At 37.5% G+C, this 15795-nt stretch overlaps 2 protein-coding genes across 4 annotated transcripts in view; both read right to left on the minus strand.

Annotated features, from left to right (window-relative positions):
- The window catches only part of pex7 (peroxisomal biogenesis factor 7), a 41506-nt gene extending 35573 nt beyond the window's left edge, over positions 1 to 5933 (minus strand). For both annotated transcript variants that reach the window (XM_027155414.2, XM_027155413.2), the window contains exons 1-5: positions 5609 to 5933; positions 4787 to 4844; positions 4541 to 4691; positions 4190 to 4267; positions 3248 to 3356 (exon numbers count right to left, since the gene is read on the minus strand). In XM_027155414.2, the coding sequence (XP_027011215.2) occupies positions 3248 to 3356; positions 4190 to 4267; positions 4541 to 4691; positions 4787 to 4844; positions 5609 to 5714 (502 nt within the window). In that variant the 5' untranslated portion in view covers positions 5715 to 5933. The remainder of the gene's footprint in view (positions 1 to 3247; positions 3357 to 4189; positions 4268 to 4540; positions 4692 to 4786; positions 4845 to 5608) is intronic.
- A 2867-nt stretch (positions 5934 to 8800) lies between these two features.
- Positions 8801 to 14953, minus strand: hey2 (hes-related family bHLH transcription factor with YRPW motif 2). Of its 2 annotated transcripts, XM_027155317.2 has the most exons (6): positions 14691 to 14953; positions 13967 to 14011; positions 12473 to 12551; positions 12304 to 12387; positions 12133 to 12214; positions 8801 to 11203 (listed from the first exon to the last, which is right to left on the minus strand). In XM_027155317.2, exons 1-6 carry the CDS (start codon positions 14771 to 14773, stop codon positions 10668 to 10670), a joined length of 909 nt encoding a protein of 302 aa, XP_027011118.1. In that variant the 5' UTR covers positions 14774 to 14953; the 3' UTR covers positions 8801 to 10667. The 2 variants fall into 2 exon arrangements, with proteins under 2 accessions (XP_027011118.1, XP_027011120.1); XM_027155319.2 differs by lacking the exon at positions 13967 to 14011 and having other exon boundaries at positions 14691 to 14950.
- Positions 14954 to 15795: the final 842 nt, after the last annotated feature.

Raw genomic sequence — 15795 nt, forward strand, 5'->3', positions numbered from 1 at the left:
TCTTCTCTTCTTCTCACACGTAGTGCATTACTGAATGTACACAATGCTGCAGCTTACAGGATGTACCGGATCTCATTTCAGGTAAAAATATCACCATGGTTACTTTCCTGCATTTTTACCTTCTGTTTAATTTCTACAAGTTTTTATTATTTGTCAGTTAAGCAAAATCTACAGCACCCACAGTTTAATGTGTTACAGAAAAGCAGAGTCAACTTCTGACACTCATCCTTTAACCCCACGTGAACTACAAAGTCACATCAGCGCCCTCTGCTGTCAAAGAGGTGAACATGCTGATTAGGACTAATGTGCCAGACTGCAATTCATTACTTTCTTATTGCTATCCTAATTGCAAACCATTATCTTCTATTGCCTGTAAAAAATAAAAAAAAAGATTGGATATAAAACTAAATTATAACGCACAGTTCTGTCTGTATGTTCAAACTCTAATTGTGTGCATTCATAATGTTTTACAGCAGGCTGCATATTCCAACAATTTTCCTCTTACTTACAGTAGATATGCAACTACTTGAGTTACAACTGTTTGTCGCTTCATAACATAAATTAATACAACGATGTTTGATGGACTATAGCACCGGTTTGCTACTGCACTGTATAAAACATGTGAACCACAAAGGGAGCATGTATACTGGTGCATGCATCGTATATACTGGAATTTACTGGTCTCGTTTATACGTTGTGGCCTTTTTTTTTAATAATGTTATCTTTTCATGCATTATTCGAGATCCATACACCATGCAGATACGTTAATTTCAGGGATTATCAACTCTAAATTAGGACTTTTCATTATTTCATAATTGATGATCAATTTTTTAGATTAATCCATTTTTGAATAACTGGAAAAAAAATAATTAAAAAAAAATAAACACTACTACAGAACTCTTACTTAGATTAAATAAGAATAATTAACTACAGATTAATAAATTACATGTCACTAGTCTAGAATAAAACATTACTGCCTTACGATCCCTAATTTTATTTGATTCAAAATAATTTATTTCACGAAAAAGAAAGAGTCGACCTAAGACAAAAATCAACCTAAAGCTTAGGAGTCGATTCAATGCGACACATGAAAACGATTCATCTTGCACGCACACGGCGTGAATCGACTCCAAAGCCTCCAAAGTCAATTCTTAGACTTAATTACTAAAATTAATAAAACAGCGAGTTGATTCCTTGGAAAATCGACTCTTTAATCTAAATGATTCAAACAGCTTCAAACACCGTATGATGTACTGTACATGCTTCATGAACTTGCATCATGTTAATGACTTATTTGATTTATTGGGCTTGTCAGACAAACTACCTATGTTTTTGTATGAAGCAATGCTTTCTGGAAGAGCAAGAAAAATCAATACACATGATCATATAGTTAGATACGTATTTAAAATAGGACAACTTAGAATACACTGTGGTTAATAAGCATGATTCAAACTGGGACATCAAACTTGACCACAAACGAGCGATTACTATGATCAGAATATCTCCCAGGAAAACATGCATTTCCGCCATGACAACAACAATGTAGTGTAATGTAAAAAGCTCCTAACCCTTTCTCTGTGTCAGCCTTTTAACATCTAATGTGTTTGAATGAACTGAACTGGTCCTGCAGCATGCGTCAAAACAAAGTCCAACTAATCTCTAATGAAAATCACTGTCAAATATTTTTATGACTGAATTTCATTGATTATTTTTGCAGCCCTACTCTGAATTAGATTACTGTAATGCACTTCTGCAAGAATGCCAACGTATCCATTAGGAAAAGAAATTCCAGCTAGTCTAAAATACAGCAGCCCATATCCTAATAAGAGCCAGACTGTTTAAACACATTAGTCCTGTTCTATTTAACTGTACATTGAGTACAGAGTCGACTGCTTTATTCTGTTCAGTATCCAAAAAATGTCCAAGCATCTTCTAAAGCCCAGATATAATGTTTAACAAACACCCCATGCACACTGTGCCCCGCTGCTTAAGACTGAAGGTGTGACATTGCATTGCATTTAAGTCCTGGAGGTTGTAGCCTGTATTTATAAAGATTCTAAGAATGATCTCAGAGAGCTCCTTATTTTGCTTAACAATTTCTAACTAGGGGGACACGGTGGCTTAGTGGTTAGCACGTTTGCCTCACACCTCCAGGGTTGGGGGTTCGATTCTCGCCTCCGCCTTGTGTGTGTGGAGTTTGCATGTTCTCCTCGTGCCTCGGGGGTTTCCTCCGGGTATTCAGGTTTCCTCCCCCGGTCCAAAGACATGCGTGGTAGGTTGATTGGCATCTCTGGAAAATTGTCCGTAGTGTGTGTGTGTGAGTGAATGAGAGTGTGTGTGTGTGTGTGCCCTGTGATGGGTTGGCACTCCGTCCAGGGTGTATCCTGCCTTGATGCCCGATGACAACCCAAGAAGTTCGGATAAGCGGTAGAAAATGAATGAATGAATTTCTAACTAGTGATCTTAGCTTAAGAGTGATTCAGGACCGATCTCAGAGCAACTCTTTTCAGGTTTCGGGTTCCTTCTTGCGTCTTTATACACATCTTTAAACTAATTGTGTGTATTTATTACTGGGGACGTGGTGGCTGATCAGAAGGTCGGGGTTCAAGCCTACAAGCTGCTAAGCTATAAACGTTAGATCCTTAACCCCACCTGCTCCAAGGGCACCACACCATGGCTGACTGTGCGCTCTGACCCAAGCTTGATAATAAGCTGGTATGTTTGAAAACCCTGGGGCAATAGTAGTACAAGTGGTTAAGGCTCTGGGATACTGCTTAGAGGATCAGAGTTCAAGCCCCAGCACTGCCAAGCTGCCACTGTTGGGCCCCTGAGCAAGGCCCTCTGCTCCAGTGGTGCAGTATCATGGCTGACCCTGTGCTCTGACCCCAACCTCCAAAGTTGGGATATGTAAAGAAAGAATTTCACTGTGCTGTAATGTTTATGTGACAAAATAAAGTCTATCTATTCTATTATTAGTGTTTCACTTACAGTACTTTTAATAACAACTCCGGCAAGTACAACCGTTTGTCCCTTTATGCCATAATGGTCTTGTTTATCTCTCTCTCTCTATCTTGAACAGTGTTTAGGCTCATGGCATCTGAAGTCGGTAACTTAGTGAACCAGAGTTCATGATATCTTTTCATGCATTGACCAAGATCAGTAAGTATAGTAACCCACTGCTTTATCCAACTGCTTGGGGATCGGCAAAAATATACAATAAAGTATACAGAGTGTGTCGTGCACTTACCTGAAGCTGAGGCGAAGCAGGCTGGGATGTGTGGAGACCAAATGGTGCTGTATACGACTCCCTCATGCCCCTGAAGTGTGCACATGGACTGGGGGCGCTCTGGATCCCACTGAGAAAACAAATTGGGATGTTAATTTACAGGAGGTAAGATTTCTCCAAATTTATCCAGATGAAGTGGACAGTGAATACTGAATAAGATCCAAATGATTTGAATCATATTTCCTTTACAGTTGCATTCCAATCATATGTTTTAGTCCTCCGTGTTTTTCTGAGTAAATATAGTAGAATGAATCGCAACAGATTCTGGAAATCGAGACTGCAGAGTTCAGTGGGATTTGTTGATAAGTCCAAGGTCACGAGTTGCAGCATGACACGATGTGTTCATTATTGCTACAACATCTAGTATTCGCTCAGTTTCCTCTGGATATTCTGTCCCTGAATCTTTTTGTTTAAAAACAGCCCAGAATTCTTAAATCATGTGACTTATAATCATACAGCGTTATGCTTTACGTAAAGTTTTCTTTTTGTTTGTTTAAATGAGCATAATGTAGATACTCTGAAATGTCAAAATCTCGCAAAAGAACCCTCTTGCAACTCAAGATTTTATTACTATTATTACTAAATGAGTAATTAAGAAATGTCTTGAAGTTTTAACAACAACAAAAAAAGGGCTATATTTAATTCATTTAGAAAAGGCAAATGCTTTGATGTTTCGAATTACTCAAACATTTCTGTTTTATCTACACATTTTTATATACAGGTGTTAAAAAGCCTTAATTTACAGGTCACATCAGGATCTGAGAGTGAGCAGATATGTTCTACAGATGTAATTGTTGTTTGTGTTTTATATTGTTTAGTGATCGTGATCCATTTCACTGTAATAAGATGGCAGCATCTGTAAAATGTAATCTTATCTTGTCATGATTTTGTGCCGTTTCTCACCACTTTGGCTGTGTGATCCCAGGATCCTGACACCACCAGGTTCTCAGCCCGTGTCTGGCTCCAATCCACTGCGTATACCTAAACACACAGTTACTCGATGAAATAATAATAATACTAATAAAATATCCAAAACCTTTGAGTTGTAGGTGTATTATTAACGATGTTAACAATTTTCTTCTAATGCTATGTGAAGCTCTCTGGGATCATCATCTTCATTTTAACATTGCAGTTTGTGATGATTAAAAAAAGTCACAACAGTGCTTCTGTATATATTTTTTGAGTCATTACATCCACTTTTAAGTGACACACCATGTATAGAATCCTAATGAATAATCAAGTCATGCATTTCACCTCTTGAGTGTGCTCCTTCAGCACTCGAATAGGCCCCTGTGGGTTGGCCGTGTCCCAAATCTGCAATGAGCCATCACCAGCTCCGGTCACCAGCACATGCTCGTTGTTCTCGCTCCACGTCACGTCAAAGAGCCCATCGTTCCAGTCAAAGCTGTATATAATTAAAAAAAATACAGCAGCAAGGGGTTAAGCAGTCAGGGCCAAATAGTTAATAAACGAAAATGGAAATTTGTGTCTGAATTATACCTTCTCATGAGCACGACATCCGAATCCCTCTGTTCCAGAACTAGCAGCGTTCCACATCCTGAAAAGTGAAAATTTTAAGACGAAAGAAACACTATGTATTATAGCTATATGGGGAAAAAGAATACTGAATTATATAAGTAACATGTGACCTACAACAGCACCCAAGGTTTGTTTATAATAAAATTTGAAGTTTTTAAGAACAAAAAGAGATGCTGGAGAGGGAACGGATGTAAATACATACAGCATATAATGGTATAATATACACATTAATATAAACGTGTCTCTAGAACATTTCGCAACATTAAAATGTAAGTATAATTAGGAGTTAGCATCAATTAATGGATGAAAATTGTAATATTTAGCAAATTGATGGGGTAGAAGTGGATTAGAACTCTTTGAGCAGCGATGTTATAAGAAAAGCAACGATAAGCAGACGAACAATTCAATAAACATGCAAATTCAACAAATGAACAATTAAATAAATATACAAATATGCTAATTCAACAAAACCAATTATATAAATATGCAAACTCATCAAAAAATTTAATAAATATGCAAACATGCAAATTGAACAAACAAACAATGACATAAATATGAAAATTCAACTAACAATTACATAAATATGCAAATCAAACAAACGAACAATTAAATAAATATATAAATATGCAAATTCAACAAATGAACAACTAAATAATTAGTTAGTTAGTATTAGATAAATTAGCTAGTATCACGTCATCTGACGACTTCTAGCAACATCCTGATCATGTGTTTGTATCTGAGCCACTTTCCCCTGAACAGAAGGCATTATAAGAAGTTTAATACCTGCTATGCCGTAATACTGAGCTGTAGCACAGGCCAGTACGTTGGGGAGAAACGGGGACATTTCCACCGCATATCCGTGTCGAGCTGGACACCTGAACCACTTCATTACTCCAGAGAAAACTAAAGCATTTACAAATGAGCTAACAATCTCTGTTTATACAAAAGGCTCTAAATAATACTACACAAATGACTCCTTTACATGTTATTTCACGTAATTTGTGTATTTTAAGTAATAAAAAAAAAAAACAGTCAACGTTTAAAGAGTTGTTCTCTAACGTCGCTACTACACATGTTTCCTGCTACTTCCTTGTTTTGGTTCCTATGAGGTCTGGGCTAAGTGTCAAATACCCCACGTAATCTACACATGTTCACTACGTAGGTTATAAAATAAGGGGTTAAATAGTGCACTATCTAGCAAAGAAGGAGTAGATTTGGGATTCAACCAGAGAGTCTGGCGGTTATTGGTGGTTGGTAGTTAAGGGCTCAACATTCAGGACATTCATTGGCTGAGGAGTTTGACATAGTTTCTGCATCTAAGGCTATAGTGAATTGTATTATTATTATTATTATTATTATTATTATTATTATTATTATTATTATTATTATTATTATTATTATCGTTTTACACATATCTGTCACGGTAGTTAATATATTAATATTAACTGATAATATAATAATAAATATATAATAAATTATATATATATATATATATATATATATATATATATATATATATATATATATATATATATATATATATATATATATATATATATATTAAACAGTGCTTTCACTTCATGCTTTCATTTAAATATGTGGCAAGATTTCCTCCCCTCTTGCTACAGTTCTTTAAAACAGATATTATTTCCCTCACGCATACGGTGTAGTAAAATAGTTTGTCCACTGTGTGGCGCCATTGTTCTTACAATATTCAGCATAATTACATAATTACAATATTTAAATATTTCTGACTTTCTTGGCGATTCTGGTGCAAATGTGTCGAATGTTGCTGTACACTCTTTACTCCTGTGTGGAATTAGTGGTTTTGTTTCTGTTTTGTTTGCTGGAATGTGATATTTGACCAGAGTGAACAAACCAGGTGAGAGAACTAGAGAGACTGAAGGAATAAAGTGCTGCTGCATCACTCTCTTTAGTTAAAACTGAACAAGGAGTGAATATTAATATGCAAGTTGTTTCTTATTTTCTATTGCTGATTTAAACACATGGTATAAACTACACTGTAAAACCCAGCGGGATTTTCTCACACCACTGTTTTTAGTGGTGTGTAATGTGAAGATCACGTGTCTCTCTGATATACGACGGCCTCTTCAAAGCCATGGGCCTGAGAAGCAGTGTTCTAAAGCAGATAAGCAGCGGATTTACGGCCCCGCTCGGTTCCCATGCATGTCTGCGGTCTGCAGCCGCCGTCTGCTCTAATCCCTATTCACTTGGAAATGCTGATACTTTTCCCTTTTAGGAATGTAAGGACAGGGTTTAATGGCGTGACAGTGATTTACTCGTGTAAAACTTTCCAGCATAAAGGGAGTGGATTAAAGGGGCACAGAGTGCCATTTTGGGGAGGAGTGACCTCTCTTGTTCTCAGTTAATGCTTTGAAGGCTGCAAGTTTTGAGGCCAGAGGTTCACACACACCAAAACGGCTGCAGATCATAAGTGTGTCGGCTTGAAGATCACTCCAAAAAGTGTTCACACTCTTTACACGGCATGAAAGACATGAAAAATATGAGATGGCTTTTGAAAAGAAACCCATAATCCCTAGATTTAACATATAACATGAAATTAAATCAATTTTGAAAAATTTTGTATTGCATTAAGTGTCTAAAAGCCTTTTCCACAACTTTTTCAACAACTTTTCCACTTGTAGTCGAGTGGCCAAAAACGGCTAGGTTTGCTGTTATAGAAAAACTCATTATTATTTACAGAATTTGACAGTCGTCTTTATCGAGAGCAACTAACATATATATCATTTCACAACTTAGCACATAACGGCGTTGAGCCTGGCATAAGGGCCCAGGAATAGCAGCTTGCCAGTGGTGGGGTTTGAACAGACAACGTTCCAATCAATAGTCCAAAAGTGTATCCAATTCCCTATGACTTCCCTCATTGAGCTACCACTTCCCTTCCACTTCCCTTATTGAGCTACTACTTCCCTACTACATCCCATATTAAGCTACCACTTCCCTTATTGAACTACCACTTCCCTTCCACTTCCCTTAATGAGCTACCACTTCCCTAATACTTCCCATATTAAGCTACCACTTCCCTTATTGAACTACCACTTCCCTACCACTTCCCTTATTGAGCTACAACTTCCCTTATTGAGGTACCACTTCCATTATTGAGCTACTACTTCCCTACCACTTCCTTTAGTGAACTACCACTTCCCAACTACTTCCCATATTGATCTACCACTTCCCTACCACTTCCCCCACTAAGCTACCGCTTCCGTAGCACTCTTGTCACTGAGCTTCCACTTCTCACATGTCTTCTATCAATAAAACCATGTTCCAGTAATTTTCCCATTATTAGAATTTTCTATTAATTATAGAAAATGTTAAATAATTCCTCATTTATAGTTATGGAACATCTGCAGAACAAGTTCTGTAATGTTATAGCAGCTACAAACTGTCCTTCAGTAACCAGATTCTTTCTATCTCTCTCTGGGCCTCTCTATACCTCTCTCTTTAAACTGACACCGGAGGCTCCTTCCATTAATACTAAATGCACATCTCTTCACATAGAACATCATCAAATCAACAATTATACACTTTTAATTCTTTTATTTTGTTGCATGTATCATTCTAGAAAATGAATCATCCACATGTGATAGAAGTTAACATTTATTGATCTATTTAGTTGTTGTTGTTTTTTTTTTTGCTTGCTAGTGCTAATTAAATTGTTGTTGTATCCATTCAGACTGCACAAAAAAAAGTTAATTAAAGAAAGTGCTTTGCTTCTAAATATCTTAAATTCCAAATTTGGGACACATAGTTTAATCTGTTTGTTCCAGGCTTTGATGGTTTCTTTTTACGTTATTATAAAACCACACAAAAGCATATTATTTCCTTCACCAAATAGTTTCTGGAACTCGGGTTGCGTTTCAACAAACAAGTCTGTCCTCCCGGTTTGTGGGTGAGGGTGAAGGAAAGGATGAGGACGAAGACGAGGGCAAGTAAAAAGAACTGAATTTTAATCTGTGACATCTGCTTTTTTTTTTCATTTTGCATAGAAAAAATGGTTACATATTACAAGAGCAAGACGGGGATTAAAAAAAAAAGATACAGTGATTTACTGGCAAATCTGGCACACAATATAAGTGAACAGTGAAAGCTGGAGCGCAAATATCACAGAGAGAATCCTGTCTCTCCAGGCAGTAGTGACCGAAGTGCATCGTCATAACAATATACAGCTTCAGTATAAACTCTAGTTACACTCTTACACATGTACATATTTACAGACCGAGTGGTTGTTTCCTCACGACACACTCCTCCCTCACACCTCAGTTGTTCTGTGATTATCTGGAAAAACTTTGGCTTATTGGGGTTTTGTTAAATGGAAATAAATGGTTTAAAAAGGCTGAAGTGACGGGAACGATCTGTTTGATTTTCTTAAAAAGATGTGGTTTTATGAGCACAATAATATCTAGCATGTCTAAATGTACTGTCATGAAAAGTGGGCGGGGCTCAATTCAGGGCAGATTCGCATACGTTTTACAGTCATCGATCACCGTAATTACAAGCTGATGTCGCTTCCCCAAAGACAACTGTTTTCTGTGTCCTTTGTGTCTGATTAATGTTGTATTAATGAGTATGGTGTAGTAGAGTGGGCGTGTCAGAGATACAGGGCGTGTCAATCGAGCATGGTTATTAGAATACTAAGCCACTCCCAATCAGACACTTCTGTAATCTGTTTAATTCAGTGGTTATACTTTGAGAAGGTTAATGTTATTGGAATTATCTTTTTATTTTTTTACTATGGCCCATAAATGCAAACTACATTAAGAACAACGTATAAAAACACAAGAGCAAATTTAAAAACACATCAACACAAACTCAAAAATAGAAGCTGTATGTCCTTATTGAATGTCACATACTCATTGCTGATTGGTTACGGCGCGTGTCAGTCGAAGAGATGGTAAAAATCAGGAAGCTGAAGAGTCCTGACATTAAGAGGAATGATGAGACTAAATGAATCTATTTATGCTCCTGTTTGTGCTTTTTCTTTCATTATGAGCGTTCATATGATGTTACTACAGCTATGCTGTCAACTTAGCTTGATGTTAATATCATAAATATGAAAACACAGAGCAGAAAACTTGACTAAGGCAAGGAAATAATAAAATATGTGACGGCTTATTAAATCGCTGGGATAACTAGTGAAATAGTGCAATATTTTCCTTGTGATAGTCATACGCCATGTTCTATAATCAGAAAGAATGTGACGCTGAATAAGCGACTATAATGATGATTAGAATTTTTCTGAATTTGCTGTTGTGTTTTTTTGTCTAGTTACACTCAACCAACTGTTTCCACAAGTTTAATATGAAGCACAATGTTTACATTAGACAAATCTTTTTTCAACATCTTGTGCTAGGATTTTATGCACAGACATGATATCACAGCTGGATAGTTGTAGCTCAGCAGTAAAGGTGACTGAAAGTCTGTGAGCTTAAATCCCATGAGAGACGCTAATGAGCTTGAGTTTGTTTCACCGTGACTAAGATCTTAAGTCCGTATTTTTCAGTCACACTGTCCTGCAGAACAGCATCATGCCTACATGTGAAGTTGTGCGGTCCAAAAAAATCGTTGTATTTCTCCATGGGAAATGGGTAAAGATAAGGAAAAAATGACAGCAATGATGAGCCCATTTCATTGAAAATACTAAACGGTCATCCATGTGTGATGCGTACAAAATGTGATCCATACTGTTTTCCTCTCAAATGAAGTTTTTTTCTTACATCGTTCATACACCCAGCCAGGCACTTGGCGAATTGATTTGTGGCTGAAAGAGCACAGAGTTTACAGTTCATAGTCTCAGCGCTCAGAAGGCTCCCACTTCAGTTCCCCACGGCCGATAAGGTTTAGCAGAGCTGGAGCTGCTCTGCTGTGACGTCGACGATGTGGATGAGCTGGAAATGGAAGAGTTGATGGTCGCAGATGATGTCATGCTAGGCGCGAAAAGCGGGAATCCTGCGGGAAACGACAAGGGGAAGGTTGCAGAGAGCGAGAGCAGGGAAGTGGAGAGCGGCGGTGCTATGCCGCCGGCGTGAGAGAAGGAGGAGCGATGCGGCTCTGAAGAAGAAGACGAGGACGAGGCTGATGGTGAGGCATGTGCTAGAAAGGCTGTGGGTAGCGGGTGCAGTGGGTGGAGAGGGTGCAGGGCTTGAGGATGGTGTGTGAGAGATGAGGCGATGAGCTGAGAGGCACAGCTGCTGAGGTGTGAGATGAGGCGAGCACGCAGAGGGTCACTTGAGTTGAGTCCTTCTACCGAACTCAGGTAGCGAGCCACTTCGGTGAGACACTCACGGAAACCGATGCTCATGAAATCCATGGCCAGAGCATGGAAATCAAAATAACCTGATTAAAAAAAAAAAGGAAAAGCACTGTTAACCCTTTTCTTCTAGCAGCTACGGTGTTATACTGTGTTATGAAGGTGGTCATAAAAGCAATTATGATATTGTTTGTTGGCTCAACATGCTGTAATAAAACATGCTTTATGATATATCTAGAGGTACAAAAAAGTTTAAAACGTTCCTACTATACTGTTGCCTCAATTATTTATGATTTGTATGAAAAATGTGCACAAAAAGCTTTTCCCACGCTCAGGGTTTGTGAAGGACCAGATGGAAGGTGTGTGTTCACAGGTTTGAATAGAAATAAGAGACAAGGGGAATGGGATGTAAAAACAAACAAACAAACAAATAAATAAATTTATTTTTTGTACATTTTGTAACGTTTTCTCATATAAACTGATTATGACTACATGATGATTATGATATTTTTGGACTCAAATTTAAAAATGCCATGAAGGTAATAAAAAGCTGATTATGATGATATCATTTCTCAAACATACGCTCAATCTCTAAGTGCCTCTAAATGACAGCACTTCATTCAGGCTACAATGAAGCGGACAGCCGATGCATGGAGCCGATCCCCTCTGCGCTGAACGCTCGGACTGTTTGTGTGTTTGTTTTGTCTCCCCAGTGCACTGGGTTTACACTCTCTGTAAAGTGCAAACACACCCCCAGCGGTGGAGTGTGTGAATGCGGCCTGCTCGCCTCCCACTGGTTTATCAAAGCAAACACAAGCTCGGGGTCAAGTGATGCTTTTGTCCTGCCTGCGCTTTCCCACGGGCTCAATCCTGCCATTAGCGTCGACTTCCACTCCTTTAATCTGAGCCGAAAGGAGCCGAGTGCTCATGTTTCACAACACACACACACACAGAGACAGAGAGAGAGAGAGAGAGAGAGAGAGAGAGAGAGAGAGGAAGCCAATTATCTCTTTACCTTTTCCTCCTGTAGCCTGCAGCATCTTTAAATGATCTACTGTCATCTGCAGTATTTCAGCCTTCTCCAGTTTAGCAGAGCCCTAAGAAAAAGAAAATCTCTTTTGTAAAATATATATTTTTATTTCATTCTTGAACACATATCAGTTCTAATGATTTCATTCACACTCACCTGTTTCTCGAAAGCAGTCGGCACCAAGCGACGCAACTCAGACAGACTGCTATTGATCCGGTCTCTCCGTCGCTTCTCGATGATCTGCAATAATAAAGCAGCTCTGTAGTGTAAACGTTTCATATTTCAAAGAGAAGAAAACATTCATATTCTGTGCTGAGTTGCTCACCCCTCTGCGTTTTTTTCGGGCCATGACCTGCGAGGTGGTGGTAGGAGAAGCACATCTCAGAAAAGAGCTGCTGCACTGGCTGTAATGAGAGAGATGGAAATGGATTCATTATATACCAAATTAAACAGAATGTACGCTGTTATAGGCATGTAATCGGTGACAGCGTGGTGTGATTTAACTCATACAGCTCTTACAGGGTTGAAGTGTTTCCTATAGAACTGAATCAAATGTTATACTTCTGAATAGACTCATACTCTGTTGAATTGACTCTTATAGTGTTGAATTAATTAAAACACCAATGAATAGACTCATATACTGTTGAACAGAGTCTTAGAGTTAAAATGACTCTTAAAGTGTTAAGATGGCTCATAGAGTGTTGAGCAGACACTTATTTTTTTTAATCGACTCTTACTGTGTTGAACTGACTCTTACAATACCGAATCGACTCTTACAGTGTTGAACTGATTCTTACAATACCGAATCAACTCTTACAGTGTTGAACTGATTCTTACAATACCGAATAGACTCTTACAGTGTTGAACTGACTCTTACAATACAGAATCAACTCTTTCAGTGTTGATCTGACTCTTATAATACCGAATCGACTCTTACAGTGTTTTACCGACTCTTACAGTACCGCGTCAACTCTTACAGTACCGCGTCAACTCTTACATTGTTGATCTGACTCTTACAATAATGAATCGACTCTTACAGTGATGAACAGACACATGCAGCATTGAATCAACCAATTTCCTGTGTCAAACTGATTCTTATAGTGTTTAAACTGTTCATGATAAAAGTCTATATATTAAAGTCCATTTTTTAAAAATAATCACAATATAATTGAAAATCTCACTATTTAAAATTGCAAATGTTAGATTCTCGTTTTAAGCATTATTATTATCTTTTTAAAATATTAAACTAATTTTCCATAGCAATAAAGTATCACTGAACCGTTTAATATAATGCCAACATAATTGCTCAGTTTCTGAGCAAACCAAAATATCGTGATACATATTGTGTATTACAGAAATGCCTTTGAGAATCATGATATGATATTTTTGTCTATATTTCCCAGCCCTAGTCCACATGCACAAAACTAAAAATATAAAGCAAACTATTTTATCATATTATCACCAATCTGTTTATAGATAATAAGCAGAGGAAAGAGCACTTTAATATTAATTGCAGCAGGCTAAGTATAAGAATTAAAAATACTTGAAAAAATCTTTTTATACACATTCATTTGAGTCTAGCTGGACATAACTGAACTTTGTGCTGAGTTGTTAAATTAACAGTCATTTATGTTGTTTTTACTGTGTACCAGATGATTTTCATTTTCTTTGGACTTTATTAAATCATTTACATTTTTTAAAATCATAATTAAGTATTGCATCCTGGACACAAATCTGTGTCCAGAATTACAGATTACACGATAATATCCATAAGGACTAAATTATTCGGAAATCTTATAAAATAATTCAACATTATCACCTGTAGAGTTGAAGTGCCTCTTTCAGTGTGAGAATTATCGGCACCCTTCAAAGCAAAGCAAACAAACAAACAAACAAACAAAAGAAAGAAAAAAACAACTCAGATATTTGCAACGTGCAGTTCAGCCTGCAGATATAAACCCTGTGCTTCAGCTACATTAGAAGACGGAATACAAATAAAATGTATTTTCCAAAGAAACAGGACAGTTTTGGATAGAAGTCTTGTGTCAGCGGTGCAAACAAAATGCTTGCGAGGCTGTTAGAAGAGAAATCAACGATTTTGTCTGTTGTATTTTCCTCCACTACACGTCACCTTACTACTATACTCTTCTCACACACTTCCTTCCTTCCATGATTAGTCTGATTTCTTCTTCAGAGCACTTGTTCAGTATGAAACCTAAGCCCTACTGTATAGAGTATAATAACAGCCACTAAGTCTTGTAGGGTCTGTTACAACGTTGGATGCAATCGTGCAGGAGTCCATTCCTCCATGCAAACATATTTTACACTCCTTTACACTTTTCTATTTGTGCACGTGGACTTTGACACATCCAGATGGACAGAAATAAACTTTTAGGATTTTTTTTTTTGCACGAAACCTGTATCTGTCTCCATTTTCTAATATAACAAGCATGCATTAATACATTAATATCAGTGAAATGCAATAAACAAATGGTCAAAAAAAAAAAGCAAAAGTTTTATTTCACTTCTATTAGTGTACTCACGCGGGGTAATTATTCTCACTACCCACGTCTATGGTCTCGTCCATGTCGCTGTCGGATGTGGTGTCCTCACAGGGCCGCTTCATGTCGGCGCGAGAGCGTTGTATAACGGGGATGAGGAATCGGAGCGCGAGCGATGTGCACACAGCTGGTCGTGGCGCACGCGCGCCTCTCTACCTAATTTTTTCTCTCTCTTCCCTTCCAGGATCCCTCTGAGCTTCTTTTCCCACGGAGCGCTCGAGCCTCGGGCGCTTTCCTGACACGCCCACATCCCTTACCGGACACGCCCACTATCCAACTTATAATGGCACGCCCACATCACCACAGCAGCAGGGGGGAAGAAATAAAAAAAAAACGACCGAAGAGTCAAGATTCTTTTATTGACACACAACAGTGTTTCGTGGTAACTGAGTTCGGTACAGCTCAATAACAATAATAAACAAAAACAGCATGATTAAAGTGCACGACAAGACACCACGTGCAAGACATGTGCCTTTATACTGAGTGGATGAAACAGAGCAAATATTAATGAATAACATATGCAACGTAAATATAAAACAGTACAAATATAATGCAATCAATTATACTGAGTTATACTGAGTTAATTCAATTGCATTTTTGTTTATGTCAAATTTTTTCCATTTGAAACCTACTGAGCCTTGGAAGTATACATAAAATAAACACTTATTAAAATAAAAAAAATAACAATTACATTTTTTTTTTTCAAATTTAAATAGGAAATAAACAGGTTTATACATTTGAAAAAAAAAATTAATGTTAATCCTGAATATATAACAAGTTTTGGCTCTATTTCTAGGTCCCTATTTACCTGTCAACAAATGTGTGAACTTGCTCATGTTTACTGCTTTGCACAACGAATCAGATTTTTCTCATGTGTTAAATGACACTGTGTATGGGGTCTAAATTTGATCATCAAATATAAAGACATAACATAGTATATAAGGAAAACTGTTGTATGAAATTAGAACCGTAAAACCTGTTCTGAAATCAATTCCTTTTTTTAGTGAAAAATGATTAAGCTGATTAATGAAGCCACGATAAATTGTGTGGACTGTTTAATAAATAAATTTATCGTGGCTTCATTAAT

Source organism: Tachysurus fulvidraco, chromosome 16 (assembly GCF_022655615.1).
Source record: "Tachysurus fulvidraco isolate hzauxx_2018 chromosome 16, HZAU_PFXX_2.0, whole genome shotgun sequence".
Taxonomy (NCBI): domain Eukaryota; kingdom Metazoa; phylum Chordata; class Actinopteri; order Siluriformes; family Bagridae; genus Tachysurus; species Tachysurus fulvidraco.

Coding starts and splice junctions, on each gene's coding strand:
- hey2 (XM_027155317.2), bottom strand. CDS start 14,773: ATGAAGCGGCCCTGTGAGGACACCACATCCGACAGCGACATGGACGAG. Junction 14,012..14,690: donor AGTGAGAATAATTACCCCGC/GTGAGTACACTA, acceptor TTTGCTTTGAAG/GGTGCCGATAATTCTCACAC. Junction 12,388..12,472: donor CCCGAAAAAAACGCAGAGGG/GTGAGCAACTCA, acceptor TTATTATTGCAG/ATCATCGAGAAGCGACGGAG.